Source organism: Cololabis saira, chromosome 14 (genome assembly GCF_033807715.1).
Source record: "Cololabis saira isolate AMF1-May2022 chromosome 14, fColSai1.1, whole genome shotgun sequence".
In the NCBI taxonomy this organism is placed as follows: Eukaryota; Metazoa; Chordata; class Actinopteri; order Beloniformes; family Belonidae; genus Cololabis; species Cololabis saira.
Window position 1 is genome coordinate 45709941 of NC_084600.1, and position 19097 is coordinate 45729037.

Consider the following 19097-nt stretch of genomic DNA (forward strand, 5'->3'; position numbering starts at 1 on the left):
GATAAAGATAAAAACAGAAACTAAAGGAGATAAAGATAAAAACAGAAACTAAAGGAGATAAAGATAAAAACAGAAACTAAAGGAGATAAAGATAAAAACAGAAACTAAAGGAGATAAAGGTAAAAACAGAAACTAAAGGAGATAAAGGTAAAAACAGAAACTAAAGGAGATAAAGATAAAAACAGAAACTAAAGATAAAAACAGAAACTAAAGGAGATAAAAACAGAAACTAAAGGAGATAAAGATAAAAACAGAAACTAAAGGAGATAAAGATAAAAACAGAAACTAAAGGAGATAAAGATAAAAACAGAAACTAAAGGAGATAAAGATAAAAACAGAAACTAAAGGAGATAAAAACAGAAACTAAAGGAGATAAAGATAAAAACAGAAACTAAAGGAGATAAAGATAAAAACAGAAACTAAAGGAGATAAAGATAAAAACAGAAACTAAAGGAGATAAAAACAGAAACTAAAGGAGATAAAGATAAAAACAGAAACTAAAGGAGATAAAGGTAAAAACAGAAACTAAAGGAGATAAAGATAAAAACAGAAACTAAAGGAGATAAAGATAAAAACAGAAACTAAAGGAGATAAAGATAAAAACAGAAACTAAAGGAGATAAAGGTAAAAACAGAAACTAAAGATAAAGATAAAAACAGAAACTAAAGGAGATAAAGATAAAAACAGAAACTAAAGGAGATAAAGATAAAAACAGAAACTAAAGGAGATAAAGATAAAAACAGAAACTAAAGGAGATAAAAACAGAAACTAAAGGAGATAAAGGTAAAAACAGAAACTAAAGGAGATAAAGGTAAAAACAGAAACTAAAGGAGATAAAGGTAAAACCAGAAACATGCGTGAGTGCGTGCGTTCTTTCTTTCGTGCGTTTTTTCGTGCGTGCGTTTTTCGTGCATGCGTTCGTGCATGCGTTTTTTCGTGCGTGCGTTCTTTCGTGCGTGCGTTTTTCGTGCATGCGTTCGTGCATGCGTTTTTTCGTTCGTGCGTTTTTTTCGTGCGTGCGTTTTTTCGTGCATGCATTTTTCGTTGGTGTGTTTTTTCGTGCGTTCGTTCGTGCGTGCGTTCTTTCGTGCGTTCGTTTTTTCGTGCATTTTTTCGTGCATTTTTTCGTGCATGCGTTCTTTAGTGCATTCGTTTGTGCGTTTTTTTCGTGCGTTGCGTTTTTTCGTGCGTGCATTTTTCGTTTGTGTGTTTTTTCGTGCGTTCTTTCGTGCGTTCGTTCTTTCGTGCGTTTTTTCGTGCATTTTTTCGTGCGTGCATGCGTTTTTCCGTGCGTGCATTCGTTCGTGCGTGCGTTTTTTGTGCGTGCGTTTTTTCGTGCGTGCGTTCTTTCGTGCATTCGTTCGTGCATGCGTGCTATGAGCTATGAGATACTTATAATAAATAAAAATGGAAATGGAGAACAGAGGAAGGGAAAAGGAGAGGAGAAGAAGGGTGAGAGGCACCGCCCAGCGGATCATGTCGGTCCCCCCTGCAGCATAGGCCTATAGCAGCATATCTACCACCAAGCTATATTTGAGACTAACTATTATAGTCTTGTTCTATAGCTGCAACTATGACTACTGACTCTAACACACTAGAGTTTACACTACCTAGAGATTTACCAACACCAGCTAGAGGTTTACTAAACACTAACTATAGGCTTTACTAAACAGAAAGGTTTTACGTTTAGTTTTAAAGGTGGAGGTGGTGTCAGCCTCCTTAACCCAGATTGGAAGTTGGTTCCATAGTAATGGTGTCTGATAGCAGAACGCCCGCCCTCCAAATCTACATTTAGATACTCTAGGAACTACGAGTAAACCTGCACTCTGAGAACGGAGAGCTCTGCCAGGAACATAAGGCTCTATCAGGTCTTGTAAATACTGCGGAGCTAAGCCGTTTTGGGCTTTATAATATATTACAGTAATCCAGTCTAGAAGATACAAACGCATGAACTAGTTTTTCTGCATCACTCCTCGAAAGGATTTTCCTAATCTTTGCAATATTACGGAGATGGAAAAACGCTATTTTACAAACCTGATTAACATATGGTTTAAACGACAAATGCTGATGGAAAACAACACCAAGGTTTCTCACAGTTGCACTGGAAGCCATCAGAATATTGCCCTTCCAGGTGACATTAACATAAATATACTTTGCAGAGGCAAACCGGTTCACGCCCGACATATATTTATGAGAATGTCCACTAGGGATGGGCGATTTTTATACCGTTCACGATAAACCATCAAAAAAAATCCCCACGGTAAGAATTTGTATCTCGCGGTAAAAATGATAAATTCCCGTTGATGATGTTTTTGTGTAAAACTGATTTATGGTTCTGTGTTAAATCCATGCACAATGTACGTGAAGGAAGGAAGGAAGGAAGGAAGGAAGGAAGGAAGGAAGGAAGGAAGGAAGGAAGGAAGGAAGGAAGGAAGGAAGGAAGGAAGGAAGGAAGGAAGGAAGGAAGGAAGGAAGGAAGGAAATGAGCCAGAAAGAAAGAAAGAAAGAAAGAAAGAAAGAAAGAAAGAAAGAAAGAAAGAAAGAAAGAAAGAAAGAAAGAAAGAAAGAAAGAAAGAAAGAAAGAAAGAAAGTTAAATTCCCGTTGATGACATTTTTTTATTGGTATTTTTTTTATCGTTATCGGGATAAATGCCAGAAATGATCGTGATACATTTTTTAGTCCATACCGCCCGTCCCTAACGTCCACCTGGAAGGGCATCATCCCTAACTTATTCTCCGTTCTTCAGGTCGGCATCCTGGACGACGACGTGTTCGAGGAGGACGAGCATTTCTTCGTGCGTCTGCAGCGTCTCCGGTTGGAGGAAACGGGCCCTGAAGGGACCGGGTCTCCTCCCCGGGGCCGGCTGGTGGAGCCAACGGTGGCCACCGTCACCATCCTGGACGACGACCACGCCGGCATCTTCACCTTCGACCGGCGGCTGCTGCGCGTCAGCGAGAACTCGGGGACGCTGGCGGTGACGGTGGTGAGGAACTCCGGCTCCAGGGGAACCGTGGCCGTGCCGTACCACACCGAGGACGGGACGGCCAAGGCCGGGGTCGACTACGAGGAGACGAGAGGAGAGCTGGAGTTCACCAACGAGCAGACCAGGTAAGAGGGTGAGGGTGAGAGGGTGAGAGGGTTAGGAACCAGGTAGGAGCATCTACAACCACTTTCTGCTGCAGTCAGGAAGCAGAGCTTCATGGGATATGGGAGGTCTCATCACTTATACTTTCCTGTGTGTGTGTGTGTGTGTGTGTGTGTGTGTGTGTGTGTGTGTGTGTGTGTGTGTGTGTGTGTGTGTGTGTGTGTGTGTGTGTGTGTGTGTGTGTGTGTGTGTGTGTGTGTGTGTGTGTGTGTGTGTGTGTGTGTGTCTACAGTCAGACGCTGAAGGTTCGCATCATAAACGTGGAGGAATATGAGAAGCAGGAAAACTTCTTCATCGTCCTGGAAGACCCCAAGTGGTTGAAGCGCGGCCTTTCTGGTGAGTTTTATTTATTAACTCATTAATTAATTCACTATAGATGCACCGATCAGGTCTTTCTGGTGAGTTTATGAGCATTTTAGTTCATTAACTCATTCATTCATTAATATTAATTCATTAACTAGAGATCAACCGATCAGGACTTTCTGGTGAGTTTTAGTTCATCATCACCTAGAGATGCACCGATCGATCGGTTGCCGATCGATCGGTGCATCTCTATCATTAACGTCCATGAGATTCCTGCCTGAGGCCAGCGACGCTTCAGGAGAGACGGGGGTTTGATTCCTGCCTTGCAGTCTACATGTTGTGTTTGTAACACGGAAACTTACGTTGCTGTTGAGATTGATGAGTTTCTGTCTAGTTTACGCTAAAAGAGTTATGTAGGTAATATGGAGCCTAACAGAGTTATGTTGGGATGGTGGAGCCTAAAAGAGTTAAGTAGGTAATATGGAGCCTAAAAGAGTTATGTAGGGATGGTGGAGCCTAAAAGAGTTATGTAGGTAATATGGAGCCTAAAAGAGTTATGTAGGTAATATGGAGTCTAAAAGAGTTATGTAGGTAATATGGAGCCTAAAAGAGTTATGTAGGTAATATGGAGCCTAAAAGAGTTATGTAGGTAATATGGAGCCTAAAAGAGTTATGTAGAGATGGTGGAGCCTAAAAGAGTTATGTAGGTAATATGGAGCCTAAAAGAGTTATGTAGGTAATATGGAGCCTAAAAGAGTTATGTAGGTAATATGGAGCCTAAAAGAGTTATGTAGGGATGGTGGAGCCTAAAAGAGTTATGTAGGTAATATGGAGCCTAAAAGAGTTATGTAGGGATGGTGGAGCCTAAAAGAGTTATGTAGGTAATATGGAGCCTAAAAGAGTTATGTAGGGATGGTGGAGCCTAAAAGAGTTATGTAGGTAATATGGAGCCTAAAAGAGTTATGTAGGTAATATGGAGCCTAAAAGAGTTATGTAGAGATGGTGGAGCCTAAAAGAGTTATGTAGGGATGGTGGAGTCTAAAAGAGTTATGTAGGGATGGTGGAGCCTAAAAGAGTTATGTAGGTAATATGGAGCCTAAAAGAGTTATGTAGGTAATATGGAGCCTAAAAGAGTTATGTAGGTAATATGGAGCCTAAAAGAGTTATGTAGGTAATATGGAGCCTAAAAGAGTTATGTAGGTAATATGGAGCCTAAAAGAGTTATGTAGGTAATATGGAGCCTAAAAGAGTTATGTAGGTAATATGGAGCCTAAAAGAGTTATGCAGGGATGGTGGAGCCTAAAAGAGTTATGTAGGGATGGTAGAGCCTAAAAGAGTTATGTAGGTAATATGGAGCCTAAAAGAGTTATGTAGGGATGGTGGAGCCTAAAAGAGTTATGTAGGTAATATGGAGCCTAAAAGAGTTATGTAGGTAATATGGAACCTAAAAGAGTTATGTAGGGACGGTGGAGCCTAAAAGAGTTATGTAGGTAATATGGAGTCTAAAAGAGTTATGTAGGTAATATGGAGCCTAAAAGAGTTATGTAGGGATGGTGGAGCCTAAAAGAGTTATGTAGGGATGGTGGAGCTAAAAGAGTTATGTAGGTAATATGGAGCCTAAAAGAGTTATGTAGGGATGGTGGAGCCTAAAAGAGTTATGTAGGTAATATGGAGTCTAAAAGAGTTATGTAGGGATGGTGGAGCCTAAAAGAGTTATGTAGGTAATATGGAGTCTAAAAGAGTTATGTAGGTAATATGGAGCCTAAAAGAGTTATGTAGGTAATATGGAGTCTAAAAGAGTTATGTAGGGATGGTGGAGCCTAAAAGAGTTATGTAGGGATGGTGGAGCTAAAAGAGTTATGTAGGTAATATGGAGTCTAAAAGAGTTATGTAGGGATGGTGGAGTCTAAAAGAGTTATGTAGGTAATATGGAGCCTAAAAGAGTTATGTAGGTAATATGGAGCCTAAAAGAGTTATGTAGGTAATATGGAGCCTAAAAGAGTTATGTAGGGATGGTGGAGCCTAAAAGAGTTATGTAGGGATGGTGGAGCCTAAAAGAGTTATGTAGGTAATATGGAGCCTAAAAGAGTTATGTAGGGATGGTGGAGCCTAAAAGAGTTATGTAGGGATGGTGGAGCCTAAAAGAGTTATGTAGGTAATATGGAGCCTAAAAGAGTTATGTAGGGATGGTGGAGCCTAAAAGAGTTATGTAGGTAATATGGAGCCTAAAAGAGTTATGTAGGGATGGTGGAGTCTAAAAGAGTTATGTAGGTAATATGGAGCCTAAAAGAGTTATGTAGGGATGGTGGAGTCTAAAAGAGTTATGTAGGGATGGTGGAGCCTAAAAGAGTTATGTAGGGATGGTGGAGTCTAAAAGAGTTATGTAGGTAATATGGAGTCTAAAAGAGTTATGTAGGGATGGTGGAGTCTAAAAGAGTTATGTAGGTAATATGGAGCCTAAAAGAGTTATGTAGGTAATATGGAGCCTAAAAGAGTTATGTAGGGAACATGGAGCCTAAAAGAGTTATGTAGGTAATATGGAGCCTAAAAGAGTTATGTTTGTAATATGGAGTCTAAAAGAGTTATGTAGGTAATATGGAGTCTAAAAGAGTTATGAAGGTAATATGGAGCCTAAAAGAGTTATGTTTGTAATATGGAGTCTAAAAGAGTTATGTAGGTAATATGGAGCCTAAAAGAGTTATGTAGGTAATATGGAGCCTAAAAGAGTTATGTAGGGAAGGTGGAGCCTAAAAGAGTTATGTAGGTAATATGGAGCCTAAAAGAGTTATGTAGGGATGGTGGAGCCTAAAAGAGTTATGTAGGGATGGTGGAGCCTAAAAGAGTTATGTAGGGATGGTGGAGCCTAAAAGAGTTATGTAGGTAATATGGAGCCTAAAAGAGTTATGTAGGGATGGTGGAGCCTAAAAGAGTTATGTAGGTAATATGGAGCCTAAAAGAGTTATGTAGGGATGGTGGAGCCTAAAAGAGTTATGTAGGGATGGTGGAGCCTAAAAGAGTTATGTAGGTAATATGGAGCCTAAAAGAGTTATGTAGGTAATATGGAGTCTAAAAGAGTTATGTAGGGATGGTGGAGCCTAAAAGAGTTATGTAGGTAATATGGAGCCTAAAAGAGTTATGTAGGGATGGTGGAGCCTAAAATAGTTATGTAGGGATGGTGGAGCCTAAAAGAGTTATGTAGGGATGGTGGAGCCTAAAATAGTTATGTAGGGATGGTGGAGCCTAAAAGAGTTAAGTAGGTAATATGGAGCCTAAAAGAGTTATGTAGGGATGGTGGAGCCTAAAAGAGTTATGTAGGGATGGTGGAGCCTAAAAGAGTTATGTAGGTAATATGGAGCCCAAAAGAGTTATGTAGAGATGGTGGAGCCTAAAAGAGTTATGTAGGGATGATGGAGCCTAAAAGAGTTATGTAGGTAATATGGAGCCTAAAAGAGTTATGTAGGTAATATGGAGCCTAAAAGAGTTATGTAGGGATGGTGGAGCCTAAAAGAGTTATGTAGATAATATGGAGCCTAAAAGAGTTATGTAGGGATGGTGGAGCCTAAAAGAGTTATGTAGGTAATATGGAGCCTAAAAGAGTTATGTAGGGATGGTGGAGCCTAAACGAGTTATGTAGGTAATATGGAGCCTAAAAGAGTTATGTAGGGATGGTGGAGCCTAAAAGAGTTATGTAGGTAATATGGAGCCTAAAAGAGTTATGTAGGTAATATGGAGCCTAAAAGAGTTATGTTTGTAATATGGAGTCTAAAAGAGTTATGTAGGTAATATGGAGCCTAAAAGAGTTATGTAGGGATGGTGGAGCCTAAAATAGTTATGTAGGGATGGTGGAGCCTAAAAGAGTTATGTAGGGATGGTGGAGCCTAAAAGAGTTATGTAGGTAATATGGAGCCTAAAAGAGTTATGTAGGTAATATGGAGCCTAAAAGAGTTATGTAGGTAATATGGAGCCTAAAAGAGTTATGTAGGGATGGTGGAGCCTAAAAGAGTTATGTAGGTAATATGGAGCCTAAAAGAGTTATGTAGGGATGGTGGAGCCTAAAAGAGTTATGTAGGTAATATGGAGCCTAAAAGAGTTATGTAGGTAATAATGAGCCTAAAAGAGTTATGTAGGTAATATGGAGCCTAAAAGAGTTATGTAGGGATGGTGGAGCCTAAAAGAGTTATGTAGGTAATATGGAGCCTAAAAGAGTTATGTAGAAATGGTGGAGTCTAAAAGAGTTATGTAGGTAATATGGAGCCTAAAAGAGTTATGTAGAGATGGTGGAGCCTAAAAGAGTTATGTAGGGATGATGGAGCCTAAAAGAGTTATGTAGGTAATATGGAGCCTAAAAGAGTTATGTAGGTAATAATGAGCCTAAAAGAGTTATGTAGGTAATATGGAGCCTAAAAGAGTTATGTAGGGATGGTGGAGCCTAAAAGAGTTATGTAGGTAATGTGGAGCCTAAAACAGTTATGTAGGGATGGTGGAGCCTAAAAGAGTTATGTAGGTAATATGGAGCCTAAAAGAGTTATGTAGGGAACATGGAGCCTAAAAGAGTTATGTTTGTAATATGGAGTCTAAAAGAGTTATGAAGGTAATATGGAGCCTAAAAGAGTTATGTTTGTAATATGGAGTCTAAAAGAGTTATGTAGGTAATATGGAGCCTAAAAGAGTTATGTAGGGATGGTGGAGCCTAAAAGTGTTATGTAGGGATGGTGGAGCCTAAAAGAGTTATGTAGGTAATATGGAGCCTAAAAGAGTTATGTTTGTAATATGGAGTCTAAAAGAGTTATGTAGGTAATATGGAGCCTAAAAGAGTTATGTAGGTAATATGGAGCCTAAAAGAGTTATGTAGGTAATATGGAGCCTAAAAGAGTTATGTAGGTAATATGGAGTCTAAAAGAGTTATGTAGGTAATATGGAGTCTAAAAGAGTTATGTAGGTAATATGGAGCCTAAAAGAGTTATGTAGGTAATATGGAGCCTAAAAGAGTTATGTAGGTAATATGGAGTCTAAAAGAGTTATGTAGGTAATATGGAGCCTAAAAGAGTTATGTAGGTAATATGGAGTCTAAAAGAGTTATGTAGGTAATATGGAGCCTAAAATAGTTATGTAGGTAATATGGAGTCTAAAAGAGTTATGTAGGTAATATGGAGCCTAAAAGAGTTATGTAGGGATGGTGGAGTCTAAAAGAGTTATGTAGGTAATATGGAGCCTAAAAGAGTTATGTAGGTAATATGGAGTCTAAAAGAGTTATGTAGGTAATATGGAGCCTAAAAGAGTTATGTAGGGATGGTGGAGCCTAAAAGAGTTATGTAGGTAATATGGAGCCTAAAAGAGTTATGTAGGTAATATGGAGCCTAAAAGAGTTATGTAGGTAATATGGAGTCTAAAAGAGTTATGTAGGTAATATGGAGCCTAAAAGAGTTATGTAGGTAATATGGAGTCTAATAGAGTTATGTAGAGATGGTGGAGCCTAAAAGTGCGTTTTTTCGTGCGTTCGTTCGTGCGTGCGTTCTTTCGTGCGTTCGTTCTTTCGTGCATTTTTTCGTACGTGCGTGCGTTTTTTCGTGCGTTCGTTTTTTGTGCGTATGTGCGTTTTTCGTGCGTGTGTTTTTTCGTGCGTTCGTTTTTTCGTGCGTTTGTTCGTGCGTGCGTTTTTTCGTGCGTTCGTTCTTTCGTGCGTTTTTTCGTGCGTGCGTTTTTACGTGCGTCCGTTTTTTCGTGCGTTTGTTCGTGCGTTCTTTCGTGCGTGCGTTCGTTCGTGCGTTCATTCATGCGTGCGTTTTTTGTGCGTGCGTTCTTTCGTGTGTGGTTCATTCATGCAGGCAAAAGAGTTATGTAGGGACCAGGACCAGGTCCAGGTCCAGGTCCAGGTTCTGGAAGAGTCCTGACGCAGCTAGATGTTTAAACTCTGTACTGAACCTGTTTCTGTTGTTCTTCACAGCTCTGCTGCTAAACCAGGGTAAGGCTGTTTGCTGTGTGTGGGTGTTAAACGTATTTTAAAATAGATAAAGTGTAGGTTTTATTGGGACAAATTATTGATAGTAGATAGAAAACCTTTTTCTGCAGATAGTAGAAGTTTATTCATCTCTTTGATGTGATTGTCTTTAAGTAACAGATACACAAAAATACACAGTTCATTATATCTGAAAGGGAGGAATAAGCACCAACAAACCTTTTAGATTAAACCAGAGAAACGACAACTTTATATTGGCTTTAGATTACGTCATACCCTAGGAAAGTTTGCATGAGTGTGGTGTTTTACCATGAAACCCCAAAGTTTTGATTCCATTTGACGTGTATGTGTGTTTGGTTTGTTGTGTTTTTAACCCATCATACTGTAACCCAGTGGTCCCCAAACTTTTTCTGCCAGGCCCCCCTTTTGTACGTAACAGAATTTTCGACCCCCCCGACCCCAACACAGACACATCTTTTGCATTCAAATGTGACTGCAATTTATTTCATATATTGAACATATGTGCGAAAAAAACTGTCCATCTCTTAATCCCCACATCTTTCAGTGATGTGAGTGGGCTTGCTTCATGTGTGAAACACATTTATTTAAGTTTCTTTTTACTGTACAATACAGTATGCATTACTTTCAACATATTTTTGAAAAACAGCAGCAACAGCTAAACAAATAACCAAAATTTCAACAATTGCTCTGCAAAAATGTCAGTTTTAATCCCCACATCTTTTCAGTGCTTGGGGTGGGCTTGTTCATGTTACAGACCCCCCCTATTTCCTGTCTCTCTCTCACTGCACAGATGTATTGAAGGCAAAATCTTAAAGAAATAAAAAATCTTAAAAAAAAAAAAAATGAACCCTACTTTCCAACCTCGTCGCGCCCCCGCCTGCAATAGCGCCACAGCCCCCTAGGGGGCGCGCCCCCCAGTTTGGGAACCACTGCTGTAACCGGATGTCCGTCCTGACGTCCGTCCTGACGTCCGTCCTGATGTCCGTCCTGACGTCCGTCCTGACGTCCGTCCTGACGTCCGTCCTGATGTCTGTCCTGACGTGCGTCCTGACGTCCGGTTTTCTTGTCAGGCCACCCGACCCCGGAGGAGGAGGAGGCCCGGAGGATTTCTGAGATGGGGAAACCCGTCCTGGGGGAGCACAGCCGGCTGGAGGTCTCGATCCAGGAGTCCTGCAACTTCAAGGTGAGAGGTTTTACCAGGTTAGGGTTAGGGTTAGGGTTAGGGTTAGGGAACCAGGTTAGGGTTAGGGAACCAGGTTAGGGTTAGGGAACCAGGTTAGGGTTAGGGAACCAGGTTAGGGTTAGGGAACCAGGTTAGGGTTAGGGAACCAGGTTAGGGTTAGGGAACCAGGTTAGGGTTAGGGTTAGGGTTAGGGAACCAGGTTAGGGTTAGGGTTAGGGTTAGGGAACCAGGTTAGGGTTAGGGTTAGGGTTAGGGAACCAGGTTAGGGTTAGGGTTAGGGTTAGGGAACCAGGTTAGGGTTAGGGTTAGGGTTAGGGAACCAGGTCATGATGGACTAACAGGGAGGATGGAATACAAGGACTGTTAATGAACGTTAAAATGTGCTCAGGAGAAAATCTGAAGCAGCTTTTTAGGGAGTGAAACGTTGACATGGATTTACTCACAAAATGAGTTCCTTTAAAATCTTCAGTGTTTTATTGTGTTAATCCGCTGGTTTCCTTTAACTCCTCCAGACTCCCAACGGAGTCATTGACCAGGTAAAGTTTCTACAGCATGTAGTGATTATTTTATCATCTCTTTATCTCTCTAAGCATGTGGAAGAACTGTCTCCATTTCTGTTTGGTTCTTTAACTTCCCTTATGCATTAATGCATCTTTATTGGAGATACGCGGAGGGTTTCCGTGTATCAGTGTGTGCTGGAATGGAACCAATCTAAAGGTTTTTGTACGGTTTACGACCAACGACAGCAACCCCACCTGAGATAACTTCTGCTTCCTCTGTTGGACCAGAACAATGATGCTGATTTACGACCAACGACAGCTGAGATTATTTCTGTTTCCTCCAGAACACGGTGGACAAACTGATCAAGGACACGAACCTGGCCCGTGTGATCGGAACCCACTCGTGGAAGGAGCAGTTCAAGGAAGCCGTCACCGTCAGCGCAGGTCGGTGTTAAACTGCACAAAACGGATATTAAAAAGGACATTAAATGCTTGTTTTTGTGTTTGTTTTGGCATGTACGGTTTGACGTACATCCACGAAAATCGCTACACACCTGTATCATGTCACAACTTACAGTTGTACAGCAGTTAATACGGCCCGAACCGTAACGTGCACCCAGGTGTGTTATACATCAAAACTTGCGTCTCCATCCTGCGACAACACGCATTACTTTTCTCTTTCAAAAGTGTTACCGTGGCGACGCTAGACGCCAAAAAGCGCGCCCACCCTTCATCTGATTGGTCCATATCTGATAGTTCCTACTTTCTGCTATAACTTTTGAATGGTTTGACATAGAGACTCGTGGTGGTTCATCCACTAAATGTCCAGTTCTGAAGAATGTACATCAAGTCATACCGTATTGGTCTGAATATAAGACGGTGTTTTTTACATTTAAATTAGACTGAAGAAGTGTGGGTCGTCTTACATTCGGGGTCTAGACGTTATACACATTTACACCACTAGATGGCGCCAGATATCTTTAAAGCCAATGCTGAACTTAACTCCCCAGAACAAAGGAACCCCTGTCACGAAGAAGAAAAATAAAAAATAGTATAAGAAAGAAAGGAGAAGAAAATAAGAGAAGAGATAACAGAAAGTGGAGAAACGTAGCGACAATCTGGAGAAAAGTGGGTGGAAGTTCGGCAGGTGAACCGGCAGCTGAGGAGAAGTTATGATGCAAACTTCAAGATAATGATTTCAAATAGTCAAAATAACAGGCTTTTTCTCTCCAATATATTGTTATAATCATTTGTTTCAGATGTACTGTCATTATTTTCTGTATAAAAATTTAATTTGGTGTTCAAAAAGTCTTTCTTCAAACTTGAGTCTTGAAAAAGAGCGTCGTCTTATAATCAGGATCGTCTTATATTCGGGACAATACGGTACAAACTTCCACTGCAGCCGGAACCTGCACCAGGGTGGAGGACCGTTCATCCGTTCATCGCTGCTGCAGCTTTAATTCACCATTGTGTCTTGTTTTCAACCAGGTGATGGAGATGACGACGACGGACAGGAACCATGATATATTTCTTTTATTCTAATTGTGTCTTCTCTTTCTCCTCCAGGTGATGGAGATGACGACGAGGAACCTCGGAGTCCAAACTGCTTCGATTACTTCATGCACATCCTGTGCGTCTTCTGGAAGCTTCTGTTTGCCTGCGTTCCTCCCACCGGCTACTGGAACGGCTGGGCGTGTTTCCTGGTCTCCATCTCCGTCATCGGCTTCCTGACGGCCGTGATCGGAGACCTGGCCTCGCACTTCGGCTGCACCGTCGGCCTGAGAGACACCGTCACCGCCGTGGTGTTCGTAGCGCTGGGGACGTCGCTGCCCGGTACGAAGGTTTCCTTAAACAATCAATCAATCAATCAATCAATCACTCCCCGGTACGAAGGCTCTTGTTTTCTTCAAACACTCGCAAACATATCTGTGTAATCTATCACTCACCAACAGCTGTTTAGTCTCCGTTCCTCTAGACCAGCGGTCGGAAACCCGACATGTTTTAGATCCATATTGGACAGAAATCACAAAAAACAAATATGTCTGGAGACTTTTCATTTTTTGCGGCTCCAGACATATTAGTTTTTTGTGTTTTTGGTCCAATATGGATCTAAAACATTTTGGGTTGCCGACCGCTGGTTTAGAAGAAGAGAAAAGAGCGACAACAACGACCCATAACTATTTTCGTCTCTCTCTAAAACTCTCCTGCACTCCTCTCCTGCAGGAAACTACTATTATATCCTTAGACGCTGAAAAGGCATTCGATTGGGTAAAATGAAAGTTTCTATTGGCAACTTTACACAAATTTGGATTTGGCAAATCTTTTATTGACTGGATAAAAATATTATGCAGCTCTCCCAAGGCACGTGTAAGGACAAATGATCAAATCTCTACAAGTTTTAAATTGCAAAGAGGCACTAGACAGGGTTGCCCTCTCTCTCCCTCATTATTTGCAATATTTATTGAACCTTTAGCAGCAGCTATTAGACAAAATCAAAATATTAAAGGTATACAATGCAAAATATTAGAGCACAAAATAGAGATGCATAAGAATCTTGGTTGGTTAATGGTTGCTGGACAACAATTAAGTCATCTCTTATCTCAAGTTAATTTTCTAACTTTCTGGTTTTTCTCCCCCCCAGACACGTTTGCCAGTAAAGTGGCGGCGATCCAGGACCAGTACGCCGACGCCTGCATTGGCAACGTGACGGGCAGCAACGCGGTCAACGTGTTCCTGGGCATCGGCCTGGCCTGGTCGGTGGCCGCCATCTACTGGGAGGTGAAGGGCGTGCCCTTCCACGTGGACCCGGGCTCGCTGGCCTTCTCCGTCACGCTCTTCACCATCTTCGCCTTCTTCAGCATGGGACTGTTGATGTTCCGCCGGAAACCGTCCATAGGGGGCGAGCTGGGCGGCCCGCGGGTCCCCAAGGTGCTCACGGCGCTGTTCCTGTTCGGACTCTGGTTCCTGTACGTGCTGTTCTCCAGCCTGGAGGCCTACTGCCACGTCCAGGGTTTCTGAAGGTTAGATACCACCTCCACCTGGACTACACCTGGACTACCGTCACCAGAACTACACCTGGACTACCGTCTCTCCTGGACTCTGGTTTCTGTACGTGCTGTTCTCCAGCCTGGAGGCCTACTGCCACGTCCAGGGGTTCTGAGGGGAAACACCAACACCTGGACTCACCTGGACTACCATCACCAGAACATCCACCTGGACTACCATCTCTCCTGGACTACCATCTCACCAGGACTCTAGTACCTGTACATCCTGTTCTCCAGCCTGGAGTCAGACTGCCACGTTCAGGGGCTCTGAGGGGGTTCTGGGGCTAAATACCACCTTCACCTGGACTACCATCTCAACGGGACTCTAGTTTCTGTACATTTACTGCCACGTCCAGGGGTTCTGAAGGAGATACCACCTCCACCTGGACTACCGTCTCACCTGGACCACCGTGTCTCCTGGACTACCATCTCTCCTGGACTACCGTATCACCTGGACTACCATCTCTCCTGGACTACCGTCTCACCTGGACTACCGTCTCACCTGGACTACCGTCTCTCCTGGACTACCATCTCTCCTGGACTACCGTCTCTCCTGGACTACCATCTCTCCTGGACTACCGTCTCACCTGGACTACCGTCTCTCCTGGACTACCATCTCTCCTGGACTACCGTCTCACCTGGACTACCGTCTCACCTGGACTACCATCTCTCCTGGACTACCGTCTCACCTGGACTACCGTCTCACCTGGACTACCATCTCTCCTGGACTACCATCTCTCCTGGACTACCGTCTCACCTGGACTCTGGTTCCTGTACATCCTGTTCTCCAGTCTGGAGGCGTACTGCCGAGTCCAGGGTTTCTGAGGGGGGTGGGGCTAGATACCACCTCCACCTGGACTACCATCACCAGAACTAAACCTGGACTACCGTCTCATTATACAGTCTTCATTATAAAAACACGTGGAAGTTACAGACTCGTAAACACAAACTTTTGGTTGTTTCCACGACGACTGTAGCAGAAAAACCTCTTTATTAATGATTAATGATTCCTTTGTTTTAAGTTATTTAAGTGTTTCTGGATTAAAACAGAAACGCTGGAGTCGCTGGAGACCTGGAGACTCAAGTTTAGGATCAGATTAATTAATTTACTGATCAATCACGTAGTTAAAGTAGATAATCAGTAAAAGCTGCTTTTACACGGATCATCTGTGTGATAATAACACACTGTTCAGATCTCAGACAGAATAGAACAGAACTATTATAAACTATTATAAACTCTGTTTCTGTTGAAGCTGCTGCTCAGGACAGTCTGATTTATCAGGTTTAAACACGGAGTTTAATAACTATTTAAATCTGAGTTTATCAGGTTTAAAACACGGACTTTAATCACAGTTAAATATATTTAATCTGTGGTCGGTGAGCGTGAACTACAGTCTCACCTGGACTACAGTATCACCTGTTGGTGAGACTGTTGGTCGTTTCCAGGACGACTGTAGCAGATAAACCTCCTCTTTATTAATGATTAATGATTCCTTTGTTTTAAGTTATTTGGACTAAAAGCACTGAGTTTCTGGATTAAAACAGAAACCAGTCACCGTTTTCTGTGCTGGAGTCGCTGGAGACCTGAAGACCGTTTTTTTTTGCGACGAGAAGTCAGGGGGTAAGGGATAAGGGAGCCCTCCTGCCCCGATGGGACATTTTTTTCTGGATACACAATGGATTCCTGGAAACATTGGAAACCGTTGTGTTTGGTGATTCTGTCTGTCGAGGACGTTGAAGATGCTTCATAATTGGATTTATGATAGCAGGATTTCTCTTGATCGGAGGAGGGGGATTCCTGGTCTACCGACAAACGCGTAAGTCGTCGACAGCTGCTTTGGCTCTTTCAGAGCTGCCGGATGTGGCTGAGGGGATAAGCACGGCGATAAGACCTTGGAGAAGTTGGAAGCTCGGCTTGGCGGGAAGTGATCACAAATTCATCTGTTTGGAGTCGCCATTGATGAACCAGAGACTGAAGGCAGACGGAAAATTACTGAGTCTGTCTGTTTGCAATATAATTGTTGATTCTATAATCTGGCCTTGACAGGGCAGCTTGGCCGATCGCTCTGGTCACAATCTCCCTGGTGGAATGTAAACAAGGTGACTCTGCCCCCACTAACCCTCCCCTCTCAGGAACATCTGTGGACCTGTTTCAGAACTGACCGAGCCGTCTGATAACATCAAGGACATTGGCTGAGAGCAGCTCTGGGCGAAGTTCACGGACTCATCGCTACACACACAATGATAAATACACTTCCTTTATAGTCAACGCCTTCCTCGGCCCCCCTCTTATCAGCCCCCCAACACAGTTTCTGGATTAAAACAGAAACGCTGGAGTCGCTGGAGACCTGAAGACTCAAGTTTAGGATCAGATTAATGAATTTACTGATCAATCAGGTAGTTAAAGTAGATAATCAGTAAAAGCTGCTTTTACACGGATCAGCTGTGTGATAATAAAACACTGTTCAGATCTAAGACAGAATAAAACAGAACTATTATAAACTATTATAAACTCTGTTTCTGTTGAAGCTGCTGCTCAGGACAGTCTGATTTATCAGGTTTAAACACAGACTTTAATCACAGAGAAACTATTTAAATCTGAGTTTATCAGGTTTAAACACGGACTTTAATCACAGAGAAACTATTTAAATCTGAGTTTATCAGGTTTAAACACGGACTTTAATTACAGAAACTATTAAATCTGAGTTTATCAGGTTTAAACACGGACTTTAATCTCAGTTAAATATATTTAATCTGTGGTCGGTGAGCGTGAGCGGATCCTGCCAGACACAGACGAGTTTCTGGTGCGAAACCGGAGAGACGAGCTGCTAATGCTAATGCTAATGTCTCCCCTGGACTACCGTCTCTCCGTTCAGACGTCAGGCGTCTTTACTGTGATGAACTGATGAACTGCAGCTCCTGAACTTGACTCATGTTGTTGGTATTTGTTCTGTTTTTGATGCACTACAATAAATCAGTATTGGAACGTCAACCTTGCTAAGAAAATATTCAGTAACAGCTGGAGGGAATTCATGAAAATCCTGCACTTGGTGACTAGTTTTTGGTATTTGGTGTTAGTTATTTATGGACAGAAGGTTTTAAAAACCACCAAACAAACTGTGTCGCCCCCTAGTGGCCGGTTTAAAGAACATTCAAAATGTGTGTTATTTTAATAAAATCCTATTCTTTCCCTGTGACTTAGTTCTGAGGTTCTGTTCATCTTAAGCCTGAATGAACAAACGAACGAACGAACGAACGAACGAACGAACGAACGAACGAACGAACGAACGAACGAACGAACGAACGAACGAACGAACGAACGAACGAACGAACGAGTGAATGAATGAATCAGATTATTGACACTACAGTGATAGATCTGTCCAATAAACAGAAAACTGCATTTCCTTGGGGGTGAAAATAGGATCTAGATCCAAATATAATCTTTCTATGTGACTTCATTCTAGAGTTTTTTGGGCAAAAAAATGACCTTGAAAATTAAATTTGACCTTCAACCTTCAACATGACCTTGAAATAGGAAATTTATCTCAGGATTGAATTCCTAGCACCAAAAAAGTAGAGAAAGTGACAATCTACAACAATCTAGGACTGAGAAGCTGAGATTTGACCTTTGGTCTTTTTGAATGTTCTGCAAACCGGCCACTAGGGGGCGTCACAGTTTGTTTGAAAACCTTATGTCCATTATTAACATTTCAAATATCAAAAACTTGTCACCAAGTGCAGGATCTTTATGATTTTTGATGATTCCCTCCCAGCGATAAGTTTATCATCATCTGCTGCTGAAACTGGTGATTCCTCCACCAGAGTCGCTGGTGTTATCTGTTATCGATTATCTGTTCATCGATCGGAACATTTTATGTCTTTGTAATTTATGTATTTTGGCTGAATGAAAGTGTATCTTGATTTATTGTAAGTTGAAAAAATTACATTGAACTTTTAAGTGACTGTGTCGTCTTTTTCTTCCATAAACCGGGTTAGTTTTCAGAAACAAACACATGAAGTTACTGAGGACGTTGTTGCTGCTAAAACAGAAAAAAACCCTGTTTTTAAGATTCTAAAGATGAAACTAACACTTTAAGAAAAGACTAATTTATACAGGAAAAGTCTGACTAAAAACTGGAACCTAAACTTTCAGTTTTTAAGCAGCAGGTGTCAGGTTTCCCACCCCCCCTGAACGCAGCAGGTGTCAGGTTTCCCACCCCCCCTGAACGCAGCAGGTGTCAGGTTTCCCACCCCCCCTGAACGCAGCAGTAGTAGGTGTCAGGTTTCCCACCCCCCCTGAACGCAGCAGGTGTCAGGTTTCACCACCCCCCCTGAACGCAGCAGGTGTCAGGTTTCCCACCCCCCCTGAACGCTACAGCAGGTGTCATTTTGAGAAAAAAGTTGAGAAAAAAGTTGAAATTCTGATAAAAAGTTGAAATTTTGATGAAAAAGTTTAAATTTTGAGAAAAAGGTTAAAATTTGAGAAAAAGTCGAAATGTCGAAAACGCACGAACGAACGCATAAAAAAAAACGCACGCACGAAAACGCACGCATGAACGAACGCATAAAAAAACGCACGCACGAACGAACGCATAAAAAAACGCACGAACGAACACACGGAAAAACGCACGCACGGACGAACGCACGAAAAACCACAAAAAACGCACGCACGAAAAAATGCACGCACGAATGAAAACACAAAAAAACGCACGCACAAACGAACGCACAAAAAAAACGCATGCACGAACGTACGCACAAAAAAACGCACGCACGAAAAAATGCACGCACGAAGGAACGCACGCACGAAGGAACGCACGCACGAAAGAACGCACAAAAAACGCACGTACGAACAAACCCACGAAAAAACGCACGCACGAAAGAACGCATGCACGAAAGAACCCACGGACGCACGCACGGACACCCGACGCACGCACGAACGAACGC

General features: G+C 42.2%; 1 protein-coding gene across 1 annotated transcript in view; it reads left to right on the forward strand.

Annotated features, from left to right (window-relative positions):
• slc8a2a (solute carrier family 8 member 2a) overlaps nucleotides 1-15817 on the forward strand; it is a 105794-nt gene extending 89977 nt beyond the window's left edge. Inside the window, exons 7-13 of the mRNA XM_061740662.1 lie at nucleotides 2748-3109; nucleotides 3379-3482; nucleotides 9394-9411; nucleotides 10497-10609; nucleotides 11454-11553; nucleotides 12676-12942; nucleotides 13751-15817. Coding sequence (XP_061596646.1) covers nucleotides 2748-3109; nucleotides 3379-3482; nucleotides 9394-9411; nucleotides 10497-10609; nucleotides 11454-11553; nucleotides 12676-12942; nucleotides 13751-14127 — 1341 coding nt within the window. The 3' untranslated portion in view covers nucleotides 14128-15817. The remainder of the gene's footprint in view (nucleotides 1-2747; nucleotides 3110-3378; nucleotides 3483-9393; nucleotides 9412-10496; nucleotides 10610-11453; nucleotides 11554-12675; nucleotides 12943-13750) is intronic.
• The last annotated feature ends 3280 nt before the right edge of the window (nucleotides 15818-19097 follow it).